We start from the raw sequence: 20180 nt of genomic DNA, 5'->3' as shown, positions 1-20180 counted from the left end.
GACATTGGCATAAACTCAACTCCTGTGGTTACTTTAAAGGGGTGAGCCCAGTGTTACTATGCATCAACTTATTATAAACCACTTCTGCAAAAGGTAGGTGTTCTGCCCTGTTCGTTTGCTGATAGTTTACATACCAACGTAGCTATTGCTCCAGTATTGTGTTGGCTCATTCTGCCACCCCATTGGTACTTGGATGGAACTCAAACTAAATCCCTGGGCTGATCCTATTTGCTTTATGAACTCCCACCAAAACTTTGCTGTAAACTTCATCCCCCAGTCTGAAATGAGGTGCCTTGGGACTGTCATGCCCCTGTTGGAGTCTGAATCCGAGGAGGAAGACGAACAGCTGACAGGGAGTGGGAGTGTGGCTCCATTGGCTGTGGAGGAAACTGGGGAAGGGCAAAGTCCAGCTGGGCAGAGCAGGGGAGAGATAGAATAAGGGAGAAGAAGTTAAGAGGAAGACCCAGGCCCACCCCTCCTCATCCTAGGGCACGCAGGGAGGAATAGAGAAGAGAGCAATGTGGGTTACGTGGCTTATGGGGGGAGGAAAGGGCCCCGATTCCCTTCATGAGTGCAGCAGTTGCTGGGAGCAAAGGTGAGTTTATCGTGTTGACTTTGATTATCTGTGTTCCTGGCATCCTCCCAACCATGTGCAGTTAATGCTGTGCCTTCACATCTGGAATTCTTACTTCTGCCCTGTCGGACCAATTACCTCATTTTGCCTTGAATGGACTTAAAGTTACAGCTTTTGTTGACCACATTTTGGACTTGATTCTATGCAGTCGAAGGCTGTTCCTGGGAGAGTTTTTCTCCAGCCAGAAGGTAACCAAGACATTGGGGGCAAAGTTGAAGCTAATAAAGAGACTCCTACTGATTATCTGACTGTGTTGCTTTTGTGCCACGCCCTGGGTCATCACAGGGACTCTATGCAGCTGACAGACATGCTGCATGAACATTTTGGCCAAACTCTGGGCTGAAGGAACCTTCAGACAGGCGATGAAGTGTGCTTGCTTTGAAAATAAGTCAATCAGCATCCAAATCACAGTACTCCCATTACTGTCAGGCAATTCCTTTATAAAGTCCATGGCGATTTCTTCCCATGGTTGGCTGGGCTTGGCCAATGGCTGTAACAGCCTAGGAGTCTTCCCTGACAATCACTTCATGGATGCACACACTGGGCAGCTGATTATATAGTTTTCTATGTCTTTCTTCATTTTGGGCCACCAGAACTGCCTCTTAGCAAGTGAAGGGTCTTTATGAACCTGAAGTGGCCTGCCGGCTTCCTTCCACATGAGGCCCTCCCTCATCACCAATTCGGGTTTGTGGTCTTTGAATCATACATCTTCTTTCTGGGCTTCCTTTAGCTGTTGGGTCAGCACACTGTCAGCCATTTGAGGAGTGGCTAGCAGCCATCGCTTCGCAGAGACCTGCATTGCCATTTGCCAGGAGGGGATAATGGAGTTAACTATTTCCTCCTGGGTGTTTTGTATTGGGGCATCTGAGAAAGCGTATCCACGAGGAAATTCTTCCCCCACCTGGCAAATACCAAAGGGTTAAATTGAACCAATAAAAGTACTGAGCCCATCGTACTTGTTTAGGGGGCAGCTTCTTTGGGGTTTTTAGGGCTTACTAAGTTCTTGTGGTCAGTCCAAACTTTGAAAGGGATCTTACTGCCCTCCAGGGATTGTTTCCAAGTCAGGAGCACCCATCAAATGGCATATGCCTCTTTCTCCCACACCGCTCAAGGCCTTTTGGTGTTAGTCAATTTCCAGAAAGTGTAGGCACAACCTCTTCACATTTCCTGCAGCATCCTCTTCATACTTCTTTGGAGCAGAATGGCCCCCACTGCCACATTGCTAGCATTGGCTTGCATTACAAATGGTTCCTCTGGGGTTTAAGAATTGCCTCCCCTGCAAAAAGCTGTTTGAGCTTTTTGAATGCTCCTTGGCATTCCACAGTCCAGTTAAGCGGCTGGCTCAGCTTGGGTTTCACCCCTCCTCCACCCATTTTTAGTAATTCAGTGATGGGCAGGGCTATCTGTGAGAATGAGGGAATGACGTTGGTGATAGAAGTTGGGAAAGCCCAAGAAATTCTGTAGTTGCCTTTGGTTACTTGGTCTATTCTCTTGCCTTATGATGCAGATCCCAGATTCTGCTTGGAGGGCTTGTGCAGGGTCTCCAAATCTAGCTAGAAGCTCATCCAAGAAGGCATCCACATTCCCCAGATCTAGGGGCCCTTCATCATAGAGAAATGCCACCCAGTCTGCTGCCTCTCCTCTAGATTCAAAATAATTGCATCATATAGGCAACTTCGTCTGGGTACATTGCTCCATTTCGCTCCAAGTAGTTCCACACCTGGTTCAGGAAAATGACTAGCTTCTCCAGCCACCTGTTGAACATGACTTTCAGAGGCAGGGATTCTCTGTCGTCCTGGACCAGTATGTAGCCCAGTATAGCAGCCCCACTTCCTATGGGACCACTTGACTAAGGGTGACATGATAGTCTTCCAGTATCTCAGGGGTTGCCACAAAGCAACTTATTTTCCAAAAGACCAGAAGACAAGAAACGAAACAATGGATGGAAACCAATCAAGAAGAGAAGCAAAGAAGGAGAAACTTCCTAACACTGAAGACAATTAAGCAGTGGAACAGAAGTTGTAGGTGCTTCACCACTAGAGGTTTTTAAGAAAAGACTGGACAGCAACCTGCCTGAAATGGTAGAAGGTCTCCTGCTTGAGCAGGGGTTTGACTAGAAAACCTCCAAGGTCCCTTCCAACTTTGTCATTCTATTAATTCTCAAAGAAATTGCATCATTGGATGGCACTCTTTGGATTCTATCAATAATGCTGGGGAAAACTATTATTGCTTTCTTTAAGTCATTCTTTATTTTGAAGTTAGTGTCAAGGTTCTTACTAATGAACCCAAGCAAATCAGGACTGAGGCCAGGCACTTCCTCAAAGAACTCCTTTATTGACACACTTGATTGAAAACCAACTCTTTCCCATGGTTTCATCATAGTTAAAATCAGTAATCAACCCTTCCCCCCCAATGTCACTGGTCACGTTGGCCAATTAGATAAATTTGCAGGGCTCCTCAGGAGCTCTTTTCCATCTTCATCCATCAACTTGGAGATAATCTTGGTTCTCACAAGAAATTTCAAATTCCAACCTCCCCCCTCCCATATACAGTCTGGCAATGATGAACCAGGAAAAGGGCCTCTAGCAGGTTCAGTTCAGTGTTGACAGTTAGCTTATTATAGCTATGATTCTTTGATAGTAAAAACAGTAAAGAGTTGTAGGACTGGGGAGGTGTAGGCATTGGGGTGCAGCCACAGGCAGACCTTCTAGCTCCATTCTGTTGGATTCGACATCAACTATATCAACAAAAACTGATTATGCTGTACATCTTCCCCTTTATTATACTTCTGTGAATTAAGGAAGTGTCTGAGCTGCTGAATGTTATGTGTTCTTTTGAACTTAAAATATGTTTCATTCCTCATTGCCCCTGGAACATATCTAGCATCTCTCTATTATGGTCCTCCTGCCTACTTTCTGCAGCTCTCATGACATGCTGACCACTCTGACCCACTTAGAAGCCGGGAGTCAGTGGGTATGAAGCCAAGGAAGTGAGTTCACAAGAAACTGTGGTGAGGCTGATGGCTGTCTGAATACTGCACAGGGCCTCTGGATTCTGATGCAAGAATCTGCTTGCTTTCTATATTTTGCATAGATCAGCAATAACGTAAAAAAGGCACTACATAACCTAAAACCATCCCTATCTATTGGCCCTGATGGATTATGTGCATACTCCTTAAAAAGCTCTCCTCTGCCACAGCGGAACCCCTAAGCATTATATATATCATTCAGAACCAACTCCTTACCAAACCTATGGTCCTTAAAAAAGGTGACCCCGCCGTGGTTGAAAACTACAGACCAATCTCACTGTGTTGTATCACGTGCAAAGTCATGGAATCAATCATTAACCAATTCATCATCCTCCACTTAGAGTCAAACACCCTACTCTCCAAAAAACAATTTGATTTCAAAAAAATTGTCCTGCAATCTTCAACTCATACACTGCAAAAATATATGGACTACTCTACTTGACCAGGGTAAAGCTATCTACACAATCTACATAGACTTCTGCAAAGCCTTTGATTCAGTGGTACATGAAAAACTACTGTTAAAACTAAACTCTTACAGCATTTCCGGATCCCTTCATAAAGGGATTACTGCATTCCTGTCAAACAGGCAACAAATAGTAAAAATAGGGAGCACTATATTAAACCCTGCTCCAGTTAACAGCGGTGTCCCCCGAGGCAGCGTTCTAGGACCCACACTCTTTATACTCTATATAAATGACCTTTGCAATCACCTTGTAAGCAATCGCGTCCTCTTTGCGGATGACGTAAAACTATTCAACACCACCACCAATGCTACTGTCCTTCAAAGAGACCTTGATTGTGTGGCTGAATAGTCAAACAATTGGCAACTCTAAATCTCAACCAACAAATGCTCTGTCCTACACGTTGGTAAAAAAAAATCAGTACACCAAATACAAACTAGGCTGATATGACCTTGTTGATGATCCTCACTCTGTCAAGGACCTTGGAGTTCTCATATCAAATGACCTAAGTGCCAGAGCTCACTGTAACAGCATTGCCAAAAAGGCATTAACAGTTGTAAATCTAATCTTACAAAGCTTCTCCTCTGGAAATATCGAATTGCTAACTAGAGCATACAAAACCTTTGCCAGACCAATACTCGAATACAGCTCTTCAGTCTGGAATCCGCACTGTATATCAGACATTAATACAATTGAGCGAATCCAGAAGTATTTCACTAGAAGAGTACCACACTCCTCTGCTCGCAACAGAATACCCTATATCATCAGGATTGAGATTTTGGGCTTGGACAACCTTGAACTATGTCGCCTATGGTTAGACTTAAGCGTAGCACACAAAATTATCTACTACAATGTCCTACCAGTCAATGACTACTTCAGCTTCAACTGCAACAATACAAGAGCACACAACAGATACAAACTCAATGTAAACCACTTCAAACTCGATTGCAGAAAGTACGACTTCAGCAACAGAGTGGTGAACGCCTGGAATGCACTACCTGACTCTGTTGTTACATCCTCTAACCCCCACTCCTTTAACCTCAAACTATCCACTACTGACCTCACCCCATTCCTAAGAGGTCTATAAGGGGCGTGCATACGTGCACCATCGTGCTTATTGTCCCTTGTCCTATTGTCCCCATTTATTCGTACCTATTTCCTGTATTCTTACTCATGTTTATACTTTTACCTATTATCTTGTAAGCAGCTGACAAATCAAATCAATCAATTAATTAATTAATTTAGAAACACACACACACACACACACACACGGTCCCCTAGGTTAGCCTCCTTCAATATTACTTACAGTGGCGGGTAGAATCAATGGCACACCGGGGGGAGGGTTGTCAGATGAGGCCTGGATGGCATCAAGCACAGAGTATTCAAATCCAACTTTTCCTTTGTTTCTCAGAATAATCTCAGCCATACAGATGTGGTCCAAGGGCTTAAGAGAGAAGAGGACAATGCTAATTGAAACAACCCCTGCTTTTGGCTGAAGCCCCCTTCCTGATTCCCTCACAACTCTTCACCAGGCAAGCTGGGAGGGATTTCTTCTACTACACATACACAATGTTTCAATGTTAGAAACGTTCAGTGGGCCTAGATGCATAAGTGAGTTAACCAATGGATTGAGAGGGAAAATGATGAAAATGTTATTCTGCAATGAGGTTCAAGCAGCATCATTCCAAGAAATGTGGCCAAACTTTTAGCTAGCATCAGGTCATCCACTATTCAAACTGTTTCAATTTTCACCTCTGGAGAAACATAACAGCATTTCATTTAGTTTGCTAACATATTTATATTTTGATTTTACATAGGCACTAATAAAGATGAATTTGAGACAGTTAAAGGGAAAACTTAATACCAATTGGATTTGACTTTTTTCTTGGAAGATTGTGGTTTAAAAAGCCCTGAATAGCTGAATAAAAAAAGGGGTGAAGATTTGTTATAATAAAGAGTGCCATCTAATGGTTAAATCTAATTTGTTTTTTTTTTCTAAAAGACTCTGTTTCTTAAAAACTGTAAAGAATACTGATACAATAAAACAAGAACTTTGGAAAATTAAATCACTGAAACAAAGAAAGAAGAATGAAAATTCTGCCCTGGGATTAATTGTTGATTTTGACATGGATTTGGTATTGGATTAGTTGTGAACCAAAAATTTGAGAGGAATAAAACAAAAGCTGATAGTTGGAAACTAATCTCATGGACATTACTTGTATTAAATTATTAAACAGAAATGCATAAAATGGCGATATCTCTTCTGGAATTAAAAATGGAACTTAAAAACATGAAAGAAACATTACAAGAGCAAGGTGAATTGTTGGGCTTTGCTTTAAAATTTATGGAAAACACAATTTCAGAATATGAACAACAAAGACAAAAGACAGAAGAGGAGGGGGAGCTGACTACAGAAGAGGCCATTTTTAACTATCACCGGGAACAAAGAATTCTGAAAAGAAGGAGGAAAAGAGTGGGAAATAAAAATATGAGATGTAAGAAGTTAAATATAGAGGGGACTATCCGAAAAATTAAAAAAGGTAAAAAGAAACAGCAGAAATTTGAAGAGTAGAAAGAAGCTATAAATAGGGAGAGGGATAAAAACTGGAGTGGAAGAAGAAAGTGGATAATGAAAGGGAAAAGAAGGGATAAGAAACAGGATCTGGAAACATAGAAATATGGGAATTGTAAAAAATGAAAAGAAACTGCTTATTTAGAAGACACAGAGACAATGGCTGATTAATATTCAAAAAGGGGATTCTGCAAGGTGATGGGGATTAGCATAAATATACTTAAAGTTATGAATATTGTAGGAAATAGGGATATATAGATGATTAAGATGGAAAACAGAAATGATAGTTTTTGATATTGGAATGTAAGCTCTTTTTTACATGTATAGAGATAAATTGGAATAATTAATGGAATACATTTACTAAATATATTGAAATAATTGAAATGAAATATGAGGAGGGTTGTAATGGAGTAGATATTTTCTATTATTGGAATGCAGGCTCGTTTGTTTAAATGTATAAAGATGAATGGAATAATTAATGGAATATGTGTATAAAATCTATTGAAATAACTGAAATAATATGGGGGAGAACTGAAATGGAATTAACATCAGGGTTCAGGATTAAATGAATAGATTAATATGTTCTGTTTTTTCAAATTGTAAATAAGTCTTCTGAAATTAAGAAGGGGAAAAACCATGCAGAGTTTGATTTATATATGCCATCTGGTTTTAATGGGATTATTAATTTCATTTTTTTAGGTAATAAAAATTAAGTGATTAATGGAATTTAACAGGGAAGATAATTAATGAATATGTAATACTTAGAGATGGCACACTCAAATTGATAATTTAGGGGGGAAACTAATTCTTAAAATGACTATCAAATTAGAACTTATGATGAAATATGCAAATGTGACAGTTAAAAGTACTAAAGCATAATAATTATGAAGATAATTATGACTTAAATAAGAGGCAAGCATCTGGAATAATGCAATAAAATAGAAAATGTATAAAAGCATTGTTAAGATACGTTGAATATAAAAACTGAATATGTAACTATGGTCATATTTGTATGTAAATGTGGAAACCTGTAATCATGCTGTTCACTACAAAGAGCTGTTTTTAAAATGTGGAAAACTGAAATAAAACTTGTTTTGTTTTGTTTTGTTTTTAAAAAAGAAACATTTCTAAGCGCATGAGGACCAATGCCAGATCATTCCAGCCTGGAAAGTTTTCTATGACGTTACAGGCCCAATCCTTCAGAAATCTTCATAAAATGCTGAGACCCCTGCAAAACACAGGACTTCATTTGAGGACATGTATTTATGTAAAGACTGTGCCTGAAGGATGACTTATAGAGCAGGAGTCCCCAACCCCTGGTCCCAATCTGCAGCATGCCAGCAAACAAGCAAAGCCCCATCCACTGGATGCAGGCAGCATGTGAAACCAGGCCCCCTCGGGTCCGTGGAAAAAACTCTCTCCATGGAATTGGTCTCTGGTGCTCAAAAGGTTGGGAGCTGCTGTTCTAGAGAATAAAAGGAAGTATGATGAAAAAGCGGAGGCCTAAAAGAGGATTGAGAGCTCAACAGCGTTTCATGTGTGTGTGCGTGCACGTGTGTATTCAATAAACAAATAGCACATTAGACCTACCTGCAGTCCATAATCAATTTCCTTTTGGTCAAACACATAGCGAACAAATGAGGCTTCACCCCGCAGCAGAATTTCATAGGTGGGGCCTCCCTCTATTTCACAGAGTGCTTTGACACAAGCAACAATGTTGGCATGGCCGTAGAAAGTAAATGACATTTGCTGGGTCTCATTTGGCTGCAATGTTCCATATAGTGGCAAGATGTCAAAAACCTGATTAAGCAAGAAAGAAAGAGTCACTGCTCCAGGATTGCAAAGGTGCCCCAGGATTGCTAGCTCTGCTGCCCATAAGTGGGCACTGCTGGATACTTGTTAAGGTCTTCCCTTCCCTCCAGTTTTGAGTTTCCTGTTTGAACAAACAGGCAGTGAACAAAACAAAGGCAAACATTTTTTCCTTCTGAGAGATGGTACTAACAGAGGAAGACAGATCAATGGGCCATGGAAAGAATAATGAAGTTTATGGGGTTCTTGGTGCTCTCTGTGCTTAATGGTTTTCCTTCAGACTTTTGAAACCCAAGGAACACCAAAGACTACAGTTCAACTTCAAGCTACAAATACTCTACGAGTAATGCAATTTTCCCAGTCCTCGAGGCAATTGTGCTACTGTAAAAGTAATGCTAAATCTGTGCAAGCAACAGTTGCCATGAAAGATGGTCCCAAAGACCGTGAACTTTGCTTCTCTTTGGTATCTCCATTGACTTCGAGGGTGTTCTTCTCATGGAATGGGAGAAGACTAGAAAGGAAGGATTGCTGCAAATGAATGAGTGGCTTAAAAAATGAGGTGGATTTTGTTTCTCAGACTATAGCCTAAGTTTTCTGGAGTGCTTCAGCCCTTACAACAACTTGCAGCAATGTATTTGGCTGAAGGGCTTTGAAAGGTATCCTGTAGTGGCCAAAGATGAAAACCCTGAAGTAAGGAAATAAGAGAAAAACATACACATTGTAGAAATAAATAAATCAGAAAAAGACCATAATAAATACTGACAGGAAAATCAGAAATAACACTGAATAAGAACACTCTGGATTCCAGCACAAAACAGGGGGTTGGACTCAAGGCCTTTCTCCATATTTTGATTCTTTTGGGGAAAGCTCAACAACTCCTAATAAACCTCTACATTTTTAATACAAGGGTTACAAACCCTACCTTGTCTCTGGGCTTATTCAGATCGTGTGCAAAAAGCCAAGGAAGAAACAAGAGCTTCTAGCCAGCTGGGAAAGGTCTGGAAAGCTCCCTGACCCAAGCCCAAGGAGAAGAACAGACCCTGCCTGAGAAAAACCCTTGAGGAAGAGCCACCTCTGTCCTGGGTCCCCAACCCTCAGCAGCAAAGTGGGCTTACTTCTTCCACGCCTGTCAAGTGTGGCTCCTCTGACTCTGCACACCACAGGACGTCTTTGGTTCCTGCCTGGTTATTCTCTGGAGCCTCCTGGTCTACTTCAGAAGTTTGCAAAAATAACTAGAAAACAGAGCACGTGTTCATCAGAAAAAGAAACAGGAACAGAAAAGACAAACTCCCTTGCGTACAGTATGTGTTTAGCTCACAAAATCTCTCAGCTTGGAGGCTTTCAAAAACTATTTTAAAACCAATTTATCCACAGTTCATCCCTGACAAGACACAGATGATGCAAAAATGGGACAGGATGTAAAGACTATTAAATATCTGGATTATTCCACTACATCCAAAGAAAATAGAGGGCTTAAACTGAAGTTAGCTAACATCCATGGAACAGTTGACCAGGAATATCTGGTTCCTGTCATCACAGAATTTCACTCGAAACAATATTTTGGTTTTTTAAAGGCTCCTATGCGTTGGTCAGTATTCCAGTGGAAAGGAACAAGGCTCATTTGCAAATAAACATGATAAGAATTGTGGACGTTACAGCCCAAACAGCAGGGTAATCTCATCTCTGATGAACTGAGCAATTTCCTAGGTCTGCTTCAATGAAGATGACCTGTCATCAGTTCTGATCCCTTTGTTTATGATCTTTTTCTTTTTTTGCCAAAAAATGAAGTCTAAACTTGGCTTAGGGGCTCCTGGGTGGCCAGTGCAGAAGGTTTACCCGAAACCACATATGGTTGGCATCTTCTGCAGTAGCTGCAGCTTCAGGTCAAGTACCCATAAAGGGCCTCACAGTAATCACAACTGGAGATGCAATTAGGACAAGTCCTAAATGAAGAGAACCAGACTTCCCAAGGCCAAAAGTAGGACTTTCAGAAGTAGTTTCCAAACCGAGCCCTAATAGACTTCTCCTCCTCCCCAATAAACACTGAGGACTCCCCCCTCCAATGCCTTCATTGGAAGGCAAGAGATCAGAGGATGGAGAGGCAGGCAAGGGCTAAGCTATGCCAATAAACAGGTGAACATGGCAGAATAGAGGAGCTGAGTGAAACCAGTTCTGGCAGGCCTCTAGAAAATTGACTGGCCCTTGCCATGTCTTATAGTCTCCACTGACAGGACTCTGGCCTATGAAATGCTACCACTGGTCACATCTTCCAGTGGCCATCTACCTACTCTGAATAGAAGAGGAAGCAGAATTTCAACAAGCCACAATTTTGTTGATCAAAGAAAATTGGCCTATGCCATTACCTGTATTTCAGGCATAATTTGTACATCATCCAATTCTTTAACAGAAATCTCTTCTCCACTTGCACAGCTGGTATTTTCTTCAACAGCTGTTTTTCTAGAGGTAATTTAATGGAAGAGAAGTGTAAATTATATTACTCAAGACAGTTGGGAGTATAGAAGAAGCATTAAGCTTCTGTAATGCCAAGGATGGTATCTATATATTTGCCTTAGCTATTGAAATTGATTAATTGTATAAATATGTTAGTATATAATTGGATATTACATTAGTATATAATAAATATACATTAAAATATTTGCTCCAGTTGAAAATTTTAAATGCCAGCATAAAGGTAAAGATTTCCCATCCACTCATGTTCAACTCTAAGGGGTGGGGGCTCATATAACATCAAAGAATAAGTTCTTTACCAGCAATCCCCTCTCCTTAGTTTTGTGGGGTTTTTTGCATTGTTATTCAAGTGTACAATTTTTCCATCTCATTGGGAACCTTCTACAGATAGAAATTTTTGACAGGAAGTATTTTTCAGCCCATAGGTTCATAGGTAATGTTCAGTTTAATTTATTCACTGCATTTATAAAACTGCTCCACAATTTCTAAAAGCAATAAACTCTTTAAAAATGCAATAAACTAAAGACAAACACTTAGTCAGCATTTCAGGGAAAATCCAGTCCTGTCAGTAACTCCAAGACACATGCCATCTCAAAGTACTTTTATTAAAACAGTACCTGGCACATACTGGGGAAATCCGGAACTAAATCTTCCCGGTGTCCCCAGAAAAGTCCCAAGCTACAACCCATCCCCTTTTCCTTCATCACCAGAGCACATGCACCAATCCCAAAGTAAGTTTTAATTCTTTTTGCACCACACTCTGTAACCTTGGAACTATCAAAATAATATATTTTGTCTACTAAGAGCTACTCAATTAACATCACCCCCTCCCACTTTCTTCAACTATGTGGCAGCGATGAATTCCATAGCTGACAGGCACCCCCCCTTGAAATATCGTTCACCTATAAGAAAATAAGAACCAAAACACCACCAAGGGTTAATGCTTTGTCCTTAACCCCCTCTCCCCCCTCCAAGAGGACCCTTTGGTTTGTGGGGGAATTCCTCATGGAATTGGTTAACCAATCTATCTGCATGTACATCCCAACTTTTTACCCAAGTACCATCTGAAATAGGGTAACCCTTCCATAAGACCAAATTTTGCAACCGTCCTCGGTGTAATCTAGAATTGAGGATTTTCTTGATTTCATAATGTGTCTCACCCTGTACAATTAAAGGTTTAGAAGGAGTGATTGTTATTGGTCTTATCATTGATATAACAGCTGGATTTAATAAACTACTTTGGAACACTGGGTTAATTTTTCTCAATAGCCGGGGAAGACTTAACTGGACCATGACCAGATTGATTATTTTTGAAATCGGGAATGGACCTAAGAATTTAAGCGCCAACTTCTTACTAGGAAGTTTCAATGTAAGATATTTGTTTGACAAATATACTTTGTCTCCTACTTTAAACAGTGGTTGGGTGATCCTATGTTTGTCCTCCTGCTTTTTGTAATCCTTTGCAGCTTCAAAGCTTTTTTTTATCCTCCCAACCTTTTTTCAATGAGTTCATCCATTCTGTTACAGACATGGATGTAGGAGGTTCTCTTGGTAATTCTGGCATAGGGACAACTTCCATGCCAGTGTTGATTTAGAATGGAGTCAACCCTGTGCTGCTATGCAACCTCTGCAAATGGTAATAATTCAGTCCAGTTTTCCTGTTGATAATTTACATAGCATCTAATAAATTGTTCCACCATGGCATTAGCCCTTTCCGCTGCTCTGCTGCAGGCCATATGGAATGCTGAGGGACAACCCAATAGACTTTAAAAACTCCTTCCAGAACTTAGCGATAAATTGTACCCCTCTGTCTGATATTATTCTACGAGGTACTCCGTGTAACCTATAGATATGCTTCACAAACAGTTTTGCAAGCTTTTTTGCAGATGGAAGTCCTTTACAGGTTGTAAAGTGGGCCTGAATAAGTCAATAACAGTCCAAATGATTGTATTCCCTCCTCTCAGGTAATTCTACGATAAAATCCATTGCATTTTCTTCCCACGCTGTGTTGGTTCAGCTACTTGTTGGAGGAGGCCAGGGGGGTTTCCAGTTCTGTGTTTCATCGTGGCACAAATTGAGCAGCCTTTTACATATTCCTTGATGTCGGGTTTTATTTTTGGTTATCAGAACTGTCTTCTAAATGTAGGGTTTTTAAGAACCCGAAATGTTCCCCCGGCCGCGAGTCATGGCTACGCTTTAGTGGCATTAGTCTTAGGTTTGCGGGTATATAAGGTTTAGTCCCTTTCCAAGCCAGTCCCTCATTCATTGTTAATTCAGTTTGATGCTCCGCAAACCAGGGATCAGTCAATAGGACTGCTTTCAATTCCGCGATCAATTTGTCTTCCAGGTGCCTGGGGTTGCAGTTGGCTTGGCCTTGAGTGGTTACTTGGCCTGCTGATTGAGCTTCTGATATCAAAACCTGCACTATTTCCTCTTGGTGACTGTCAAACTGGGGTTTCCTGGACTGGGTGTCCACCAATATGTTTTCATGTTGAAGTTGAACTGCTTGAAGTATTGAGCCCAGCAGACTTGTTTAGGTGATAGCTTCCAAGGTGTCTTTAGAGCCTCGAGGTTCTTGTGATCAGTCCACACCTCAAACAGTTCCTTCACCCCTTCTAGGATATGCCTCCAAGTCAACAAAGCCCATCGTACTGCAAATGCTTCTTTCTCTTAGACTGCCCATCTTTGCTCTATGTCCATTAGCTTTCTGGACACATAAGCACAAGCTATCAGTCGGTACTGAGAGTCCTTTTGTAGCAGAACAGCCACTACTGCCACATCACTAGCATTAGCTTGGACTATAAAAGGTCTGGTTGGGTCTGGATGCTGGAGAATGGACTCACCTGTAAAGAGACATTTTAAGGTTTCAAAAGCTTTATGACAATCCATTGTCCAAGCAAGGGGTTGACTGGGCTTCAGTTTGGTGGGTGAAGGGCCCGTTTTTAATAACTCTGTCAAAGGGAGGGCAACCTCGGCAAAAGAAGGAATGAATTGTCTATAGAAATTGGCAAAAGCCCCAAAGCTTTGAAGTTGCTTTCGTGTTTTGGGGGGTTGCCACTCTAGCACGGCTTTCACTTTTCCAGGGTCCATCTCAATTCCCTGGTTGGATATTTGGTAGCCTAAGTAATCCAGTGACTCCTTGTGGAATTCACATTTTGACAGTTTTACATATAACTTGGCGGCCAAAAGTTTTTTCAGGACTTGTCTGACCAATTTGACATGTTCCACGATGGTTTCACTGAATATAAGGATGTCAACCAGGTAGACGAGGACCCCCTGGTACAGGTGCGGATGTAACACTTCATTGATGAGTTGCATAAATACTGCGGGGGGGGGGGGATGAATTCCGAAAGGCATGACTTGGAATTGGAAACTACCCAAAGGCCAGTTAAAGGCTGTTTTCCATTCATCTCCCTCTTTTATGCAGACTCGGTAGTAAGCTTCTCTCAGATCTAGCTTGGTGAAGACCTTGCCTTTTGACAGGTGGTTTAATAAGTCCTTCATAAGGGGGAGAGGATACATGTTTTTGACACATGGCATTCATGCCCCTAAAATCAACACATAATCTCAACCCGCTATCTTTCTTTTTTTTGAACAGCACTGGAGCGGCCAACTTAGATTTGGCAGGTTCAATGAAACCTCTGTCCAAATTGCTATCGATGTATTTCCTTAATTCAGTCATTTCAGCTGGTGTCATGGAATTCATCTTTGGTTTTGGCAGTTTTGCCCCAGGTTCTAATTATATGGCGCAATCTATGGCTTGATGGGGAGGTAAAACATTACATTCTTCTTCATTGAATACTTCAGCCAAGTCTCTATATTGTTTGGGCACTTGGGGAGTACCTAGAAGAAGGTCCAAGGTGGTGGTTGCTGGACCCAGGTTGGATGGTGGTTTCTTAGTGGGAGGAAGGGGGGCAGTGGCCCCACTCCAATAATGATTTTCCAGAATCCATCCTCCCACTTGATGGTAGGGGCCCATTTATGTAGCCAAGCAAGTCCCAATATGACAGATTCTGACATTCTTGGAGCTACTATAAAACGTATGAGTTCGTGGTGAGGACCCATCTCCAGTTTGATTAACTCTGTCATTTGGGTGGCTGGGGTCCCCTCAATTAATGTCCCATCCACTTAAAATCTGATTGGGCATTTTAGTGGTTTAGTTTTTATGCCCAATTGTTCAATTATGGGGAGCCCAATAAGGCATCTAGAGCATCCGGTATCTATGACAGTTTCTAATTCCCCTGCCTCCCCCATGTCAGTCACCACTAACTTCACTTTGATGGTAAAAGGTGTGATGGGTGCACTCACCATAGGATCGTCTTCATCAGTGGGTTGTCCAGGAAGGCTGTGTTGGTCTGGAAGTTTGTTGCTCCCTTCTGCATGGAGAGGACCTTCTATGGCATGTCTAGCAAAGAGGCTAGTGTCGGGGGGCTTTCCTTGACTTTTCCAGCCCCTGGCAGCTGTATCAGACCTCAGTTGTGGAGCTTGTGGAACATATGCAGGGGCCAGACAGTCAGCTACTCTATGGCCACCCTGGCCACAACAATAATACTTTATCATTCTGGTGGTTTGGGTGGGAGCAGTTTAGCAGGTCTGGTCAGCTGTTGCCTGGCCACAGCTCTCCTAGGAGGGCCTTCAGGTTGATGTCATGGTCGAATTTGAGGGTGGCCGCATACCACGTTTTCAGGGTCTCTGGTATTCCCCTGATGTCACAGGGCTTCTTTACTTTTAGGTCAATGGCATTTTTAAAATAGTGCAAGATTAATTTTTCAGGCCAATCTATGAGGTGGCTTGCAACCCTTCTAAAGTCCCATATAAAATCTGATAAGGGTTGCTTGCCCTGTTTCATTTCCATTAATTTGTCCTCATTTTCAACCACTCTGTCTTGATTCACAAATCTGAGTCTCAGCAATTGAAGAAATGCATTGACATCCTGTAGTTCTGGGGCCTATTCGTAGTGCAATTGCGCCACCCAGTCAGAAGCATCCCCCTCATTCATCCCATCTGTTATTGCAGTAACTAGATCACATTTGGTTGCATGTTGGTCTCCAAATTGGTCTATGTGAGACCAGATTTGAGTGAGAAAATAAGATAAATGTTAATGGCGTCCGTCAAAATTGGCCTTAAACTGCATCTGGTCTGGTATGGGGGTTGGTATTCTCTGGAAGAAGGGCCTCTGCAGGGTTGCTCTGAGTGGGGGCTGATCAGGGACTAGCCATGAAGAGGCCGATTGTTGCCTCATTCCCTGCATGAGGAAAGGGGGTTGGCTGTTTCCTGCTGCCTGTACAGATTCCTTTGTTGGGAAGGGATCACTAATTCTCTGTGGGGCCAGGGCATTGCTGGCGCTGGCATCCATTGGTACTGGATCCACCCTTGACCAGGATAAAATCCCCACCCTGGATGGATACTTTCTGCAGGGGGTAAATTTCCTTCCGGGTGTGGGGGAGAAGGACTTGAAGATTGCAACATACCTGTTGTAGTCTGCATCTCTTGTCTCTCCCTTGAAATTCGATCCTGTTGGCCTTCCGATATAATTGGAGGTCCACACCTCCAATATGCTTCCTTTGCATACTTTGCAGTATGTAAAAGACTTGATGGAATGAATTCTCCAGGTAGCTTTTTTGTCCCGTCTGACAACTTCTCCAGGAATCTCTTTCTTCGGGCCAGGCTTCTAAATCTTGCCTCTCTTCTGCATACCTTACCTCCTCCAAAGAGGGGCTGGGGGATTGAATTAATCTTCCAGTGCCGCCCACAATGCCTATCTGTCTCACCTCCTATGTTGGCTGATTCTTTGGATTGATCTCTTGTTGGAACAAATCCTGGGGTTCAGCACCCCTGATAGCTCCCTCTTGGGAGAGCTGAAAGTTGTTACAGTTCTGGATTATTGTCAGCATTCCAGGGAAAATCCAGTCCTGTCAGTAACTCCAAGACACACACCACCTCAAAGTACTTGTATTGGAACAGTACCAGGGCACATACTGAACTAAATCTTCCCGGCTTCCCCACAAAGTCCCAAGCTACAACCCATCCCCTTTTTCTTCATCACCAGATCACGTGCACCAATCCCAAAGTAAGTTTTAATTCTTTTTGCACCACACTCTGTAACCTTGAACTATCAAAATAATATATTTTGTCTACTAAGAGCTACTCAATATCACCCCCTCCCACTTTCTTCAACAGTGTGGCAGCAGTGAATTCCATAGCTGGCACACTTCCTCATCCCAATGTTTTCCCACAGGGGCAGAGGCTGCTTTTTCGATCAGCAGATGCCATTTCACAAAATCAAATGCAGCAACTGGATACAACTGAATAATTTTCATCACCACATTAATTGTATCTTGGCACTTTTGCCTTGGTTTTGTTCATGATGGTATTTGCCATCGGTGTTAAAGTTGTAGGCAGTGCAGGAAGTGGTGTGTGGGGAATTGAATGGCTATGAATTGGTAGAAATTCGCTTCAACCACATACCCACTTGTGCCCAAATTGTGCCCTAGAACATGTTAAGAACATTTGCCTGGGGCTGCTCCCCAATGCCTGCACCTCCCCAGTCCTACAACTCTGAGGTCTTTACCGTCAAAGAATCATAGCTATAATAAGCTAACTTAAAACTAAACTAACTAAAGCAAAGAATAATAATCAATTTTCCCCAGTACTATTGATGGGATCCAAAGAGTGTCATCCAAATCATGCAACTGCTTTGAGAATTAACAGAATAACGGGGTTAGAAGGGAACTTGGAGGTCTCCTGCTCAAGCAGGAGACCCTCTACCATTTTAGACAAATGGTTGTCCAGACTCTTCTTTAAAACCTCCAGGGATGGAGCACCCATAATTTCTGAAAGGAAACTGATCCACTGTTAGGAAATTTCTCCTTAGTTCTAGGTTTATTTGCTCCTTGATTAGTTTCCATCCGTTGCTTCTTTAAAAAGAAACTTCATTAAAAAGCAACTGCATGGCATAGTTGAAAAAGACCATGTGTGTTTGGAGTATATTTCCTGCCAAAAAGGTCCTTTCCCATAGAAGGTTCTCAATAGAATTTCAGCACAAATTCAGAATCCATGTGTGAAAAAATACTGCTTCAATTCATTTCCAACAACTGCCTATGTATAATGTTGGCTTGTTTTTAATGTTTATCTTTGGACTAAAACAAAGAGAAAGATAACTCTAGCAAGAAAGGCCACATTGTATCCCACTGCACATGAGTGTATCTCTTTGTGCAGAACTATGCTGTGCCTTACACTCCCCACATGAGAAAGAGCCTGAGACCACCGGAGTGTCAGAAAGCCCCTGGGATCACGAGCTGAAGGCGCTGGGTTGGGCAGAGTTGCCTCCCAGCTCCCTGCAGGGTCTGCCTGTTGCAAGCTCTCTGGCCATAGGCTCCCCAGCAACAGCACCTGCCTGAGACAGGCAGCTTCTTCCTCAGCGGCTGTTCAGCTGTTTCTATCAACATGGGCAGGAGAATCTCTTTTGCACAGAAAAATTCTTGAGGTGAGAAAAATTTTGTGAGGACACTCATCCTCAGCCATAGCCAGGTTTTGCCTCCATAGTATTGTGGCCAAATATGAAATTAATGAATTAGCTTATGAAAAAATAGATTAGGTTGGCCCCTGATGGCAACATGAGGGCAACATTTAAAGTAGCTGTTGTGGCCCACCAGCAGCCAACAGAGCTGGCAGCAGATTCAGACATTGAGGAGGTAGGGGAGGAACATGGGCAGTCCTGGAATCTGGGGAAGGCTCTGACAAGTGCTCTGCATCAGAGGCAGAGATGGGGCCAGGGCTGTCTGACAGTTATCAGCTGCCTTCAGAGTCAGACATTAGTGAGGCAGAAGAACAGCTGGAGCCTGTTCCCAGTGTGTGCATGCACAGAGTTGCCAGAAGAAGGGAACAGCTAAGGGTTGATTTGGGAGTAAAGCCACAGGTGGACAGTGAATGGCCCCTCCCATGGGGAATAAAAGAGGAGTGAAAGGTGAGTGGGGTTTTGCAGGAAAGAGTTCATTTGGGTGATCTGTTCCTGCATTCTTGCTACAGGTGGTATCTGAAAGATATCATCCTGGCAACTCTCCAAACCTAATAAAGGTCTGTAATTGGGAAGTATCTTGACAGACTGTTGGCTGGGACTTTGCTGGAGAGGAATTCACTGTAAACTCAATAAATGGGGTTTATGGAGACCATGAGTCAGCTTCGTGCTATTGGGGAAGCCTAGGTCAGAACAGCAGCCTTGTCCCCAGCCCTCACTATTGTGGCCCATGATCCTGATCTTGGCGCTTTCTGAGACTCTTGACACATGTCCACACCTCCTCCTTTTGCCTTTCCACTTTGCCCAGCCCTTTCTCCAGAGGGCCTGCTGGAGAGGCACAAAGGTATTCCTTATTAAGGCCACATTCTTGGCCTTTGGTGGATTTGTCATATACAAACCTGATGGAATCCTTGTGAATCTTGCACCTTGAGGGGCTTTGTGGCGGCTTCAGGATCTCCTGCTCTTCTGTCCTTTTCTGGGCATGAAGAGGCCAAATGTTTTCAGAGCTGAACCTGAGAAACACAGGAGTTTTTGGGAAGGGAGAGAGGCCACTCTGGATCTCCACCTGCTGCTACTGGAGGGAACAGGCTGGATTAGGGAGTAAGGCAGGGGGTGTTCAGAATGCACGGATCTTTCTAGAGAGAAGCCTTATTGGTGGGGATGGATGCTGCAATGGCTGAAAACCTCAAAGAAAAAGCAAGAAGCAATAAAATTGTCACCAGTACAAAAAAACCTAAAAACTTGTTTCTTAAAAGCCCAGAAAAAATCAGATTATTTTGTAGGGTGTAAGGAATCCAAAGCATCACAAAGCATCACATTTATGAGTGATATCTGATATTCTGCCTTCAGGTGCTTTGGGGAATAAATCAACCTCCTCTTCTCTATGACAGCCTCTCAAATATTAGAAGACTGCTATCATGTCACCCCAGCCCTTCTTTTCAGTAGATTAGACATACTTAGTTCCTGCAACCATTTTTCATATGTTTCAGCCTCCAGCTCCCTAACCATCTTTGTTCTTCTTCTCTGCACTCTTTCCAGATTCTCAACATCTTGTTTATATTGTGGCAATCAAAACAGGATGCAATATTCCTTGTTGTGACTCAGAGGTTTGAACCTGCTCTGTCAGAAGACATAGGCTCGAGTGATGAGGAAAATCTGGCATTAAGGTTTGAGCCTGCCTTGATGAGTGA

General features: G+C 42.4%; 1 protein-coding gene across 4 annotated transcripts in view; it reads right to left on the bottom strand.

Moving 5' to 3' along the window:
* Positions 1–20180, bottom strand: part of HYDIN (HYDIN axonemal central pair apparatus protein) — a 343587-nt gene that overhangs the window by 138248 nt on the left and 185159 nt on the right. For all 4 annotated transcript variants that reach the window (XM_087940240.1, XM_087940242.1, XM_087940241.1 and 1 more), the window contains exons 24-28: positions 19389–19502; positions 10868–10961; positions 9620–9736; positions 8286–8495; positions 5430–5567 (exon numbers count right to left, since the gene is read on the bottom strand). In XM_087940240.1, coding sequence (XP_087796366.1) covers positions 5430–5567; positions 8286–8495; positions 9620–9736; positions 10868–10961; positions 19389–19502 — 673 coding nt within the window. The remainder of the gene's footprint in view (positions 1–5429; positions 5568–8285; positions 8496–9619; positions 9737–10867; positions 10962–19388; positions 19503–20180) is intronic.

Source organism: Pseudonaja textilis, chromosome 11, assembly GCF_049901715.1.
Source record: "Pseudonaja textilis isolate UNSWEBS1 chromosome 11, rPseTex1.2, whole genome shotgun sequence".
Classification (NCBI taxonomy): Eukaryota; Metazoa; Chordata; class Lepidosauria; order Squamata; family Elapidae; genus Pseudonaja; species Pseudonaja textilis.
The sequence above is the reverse complement of the archived record's forward strand: the minus strand, read 5'-3'. Positions and strand labels throughout refer to the sequence as shown.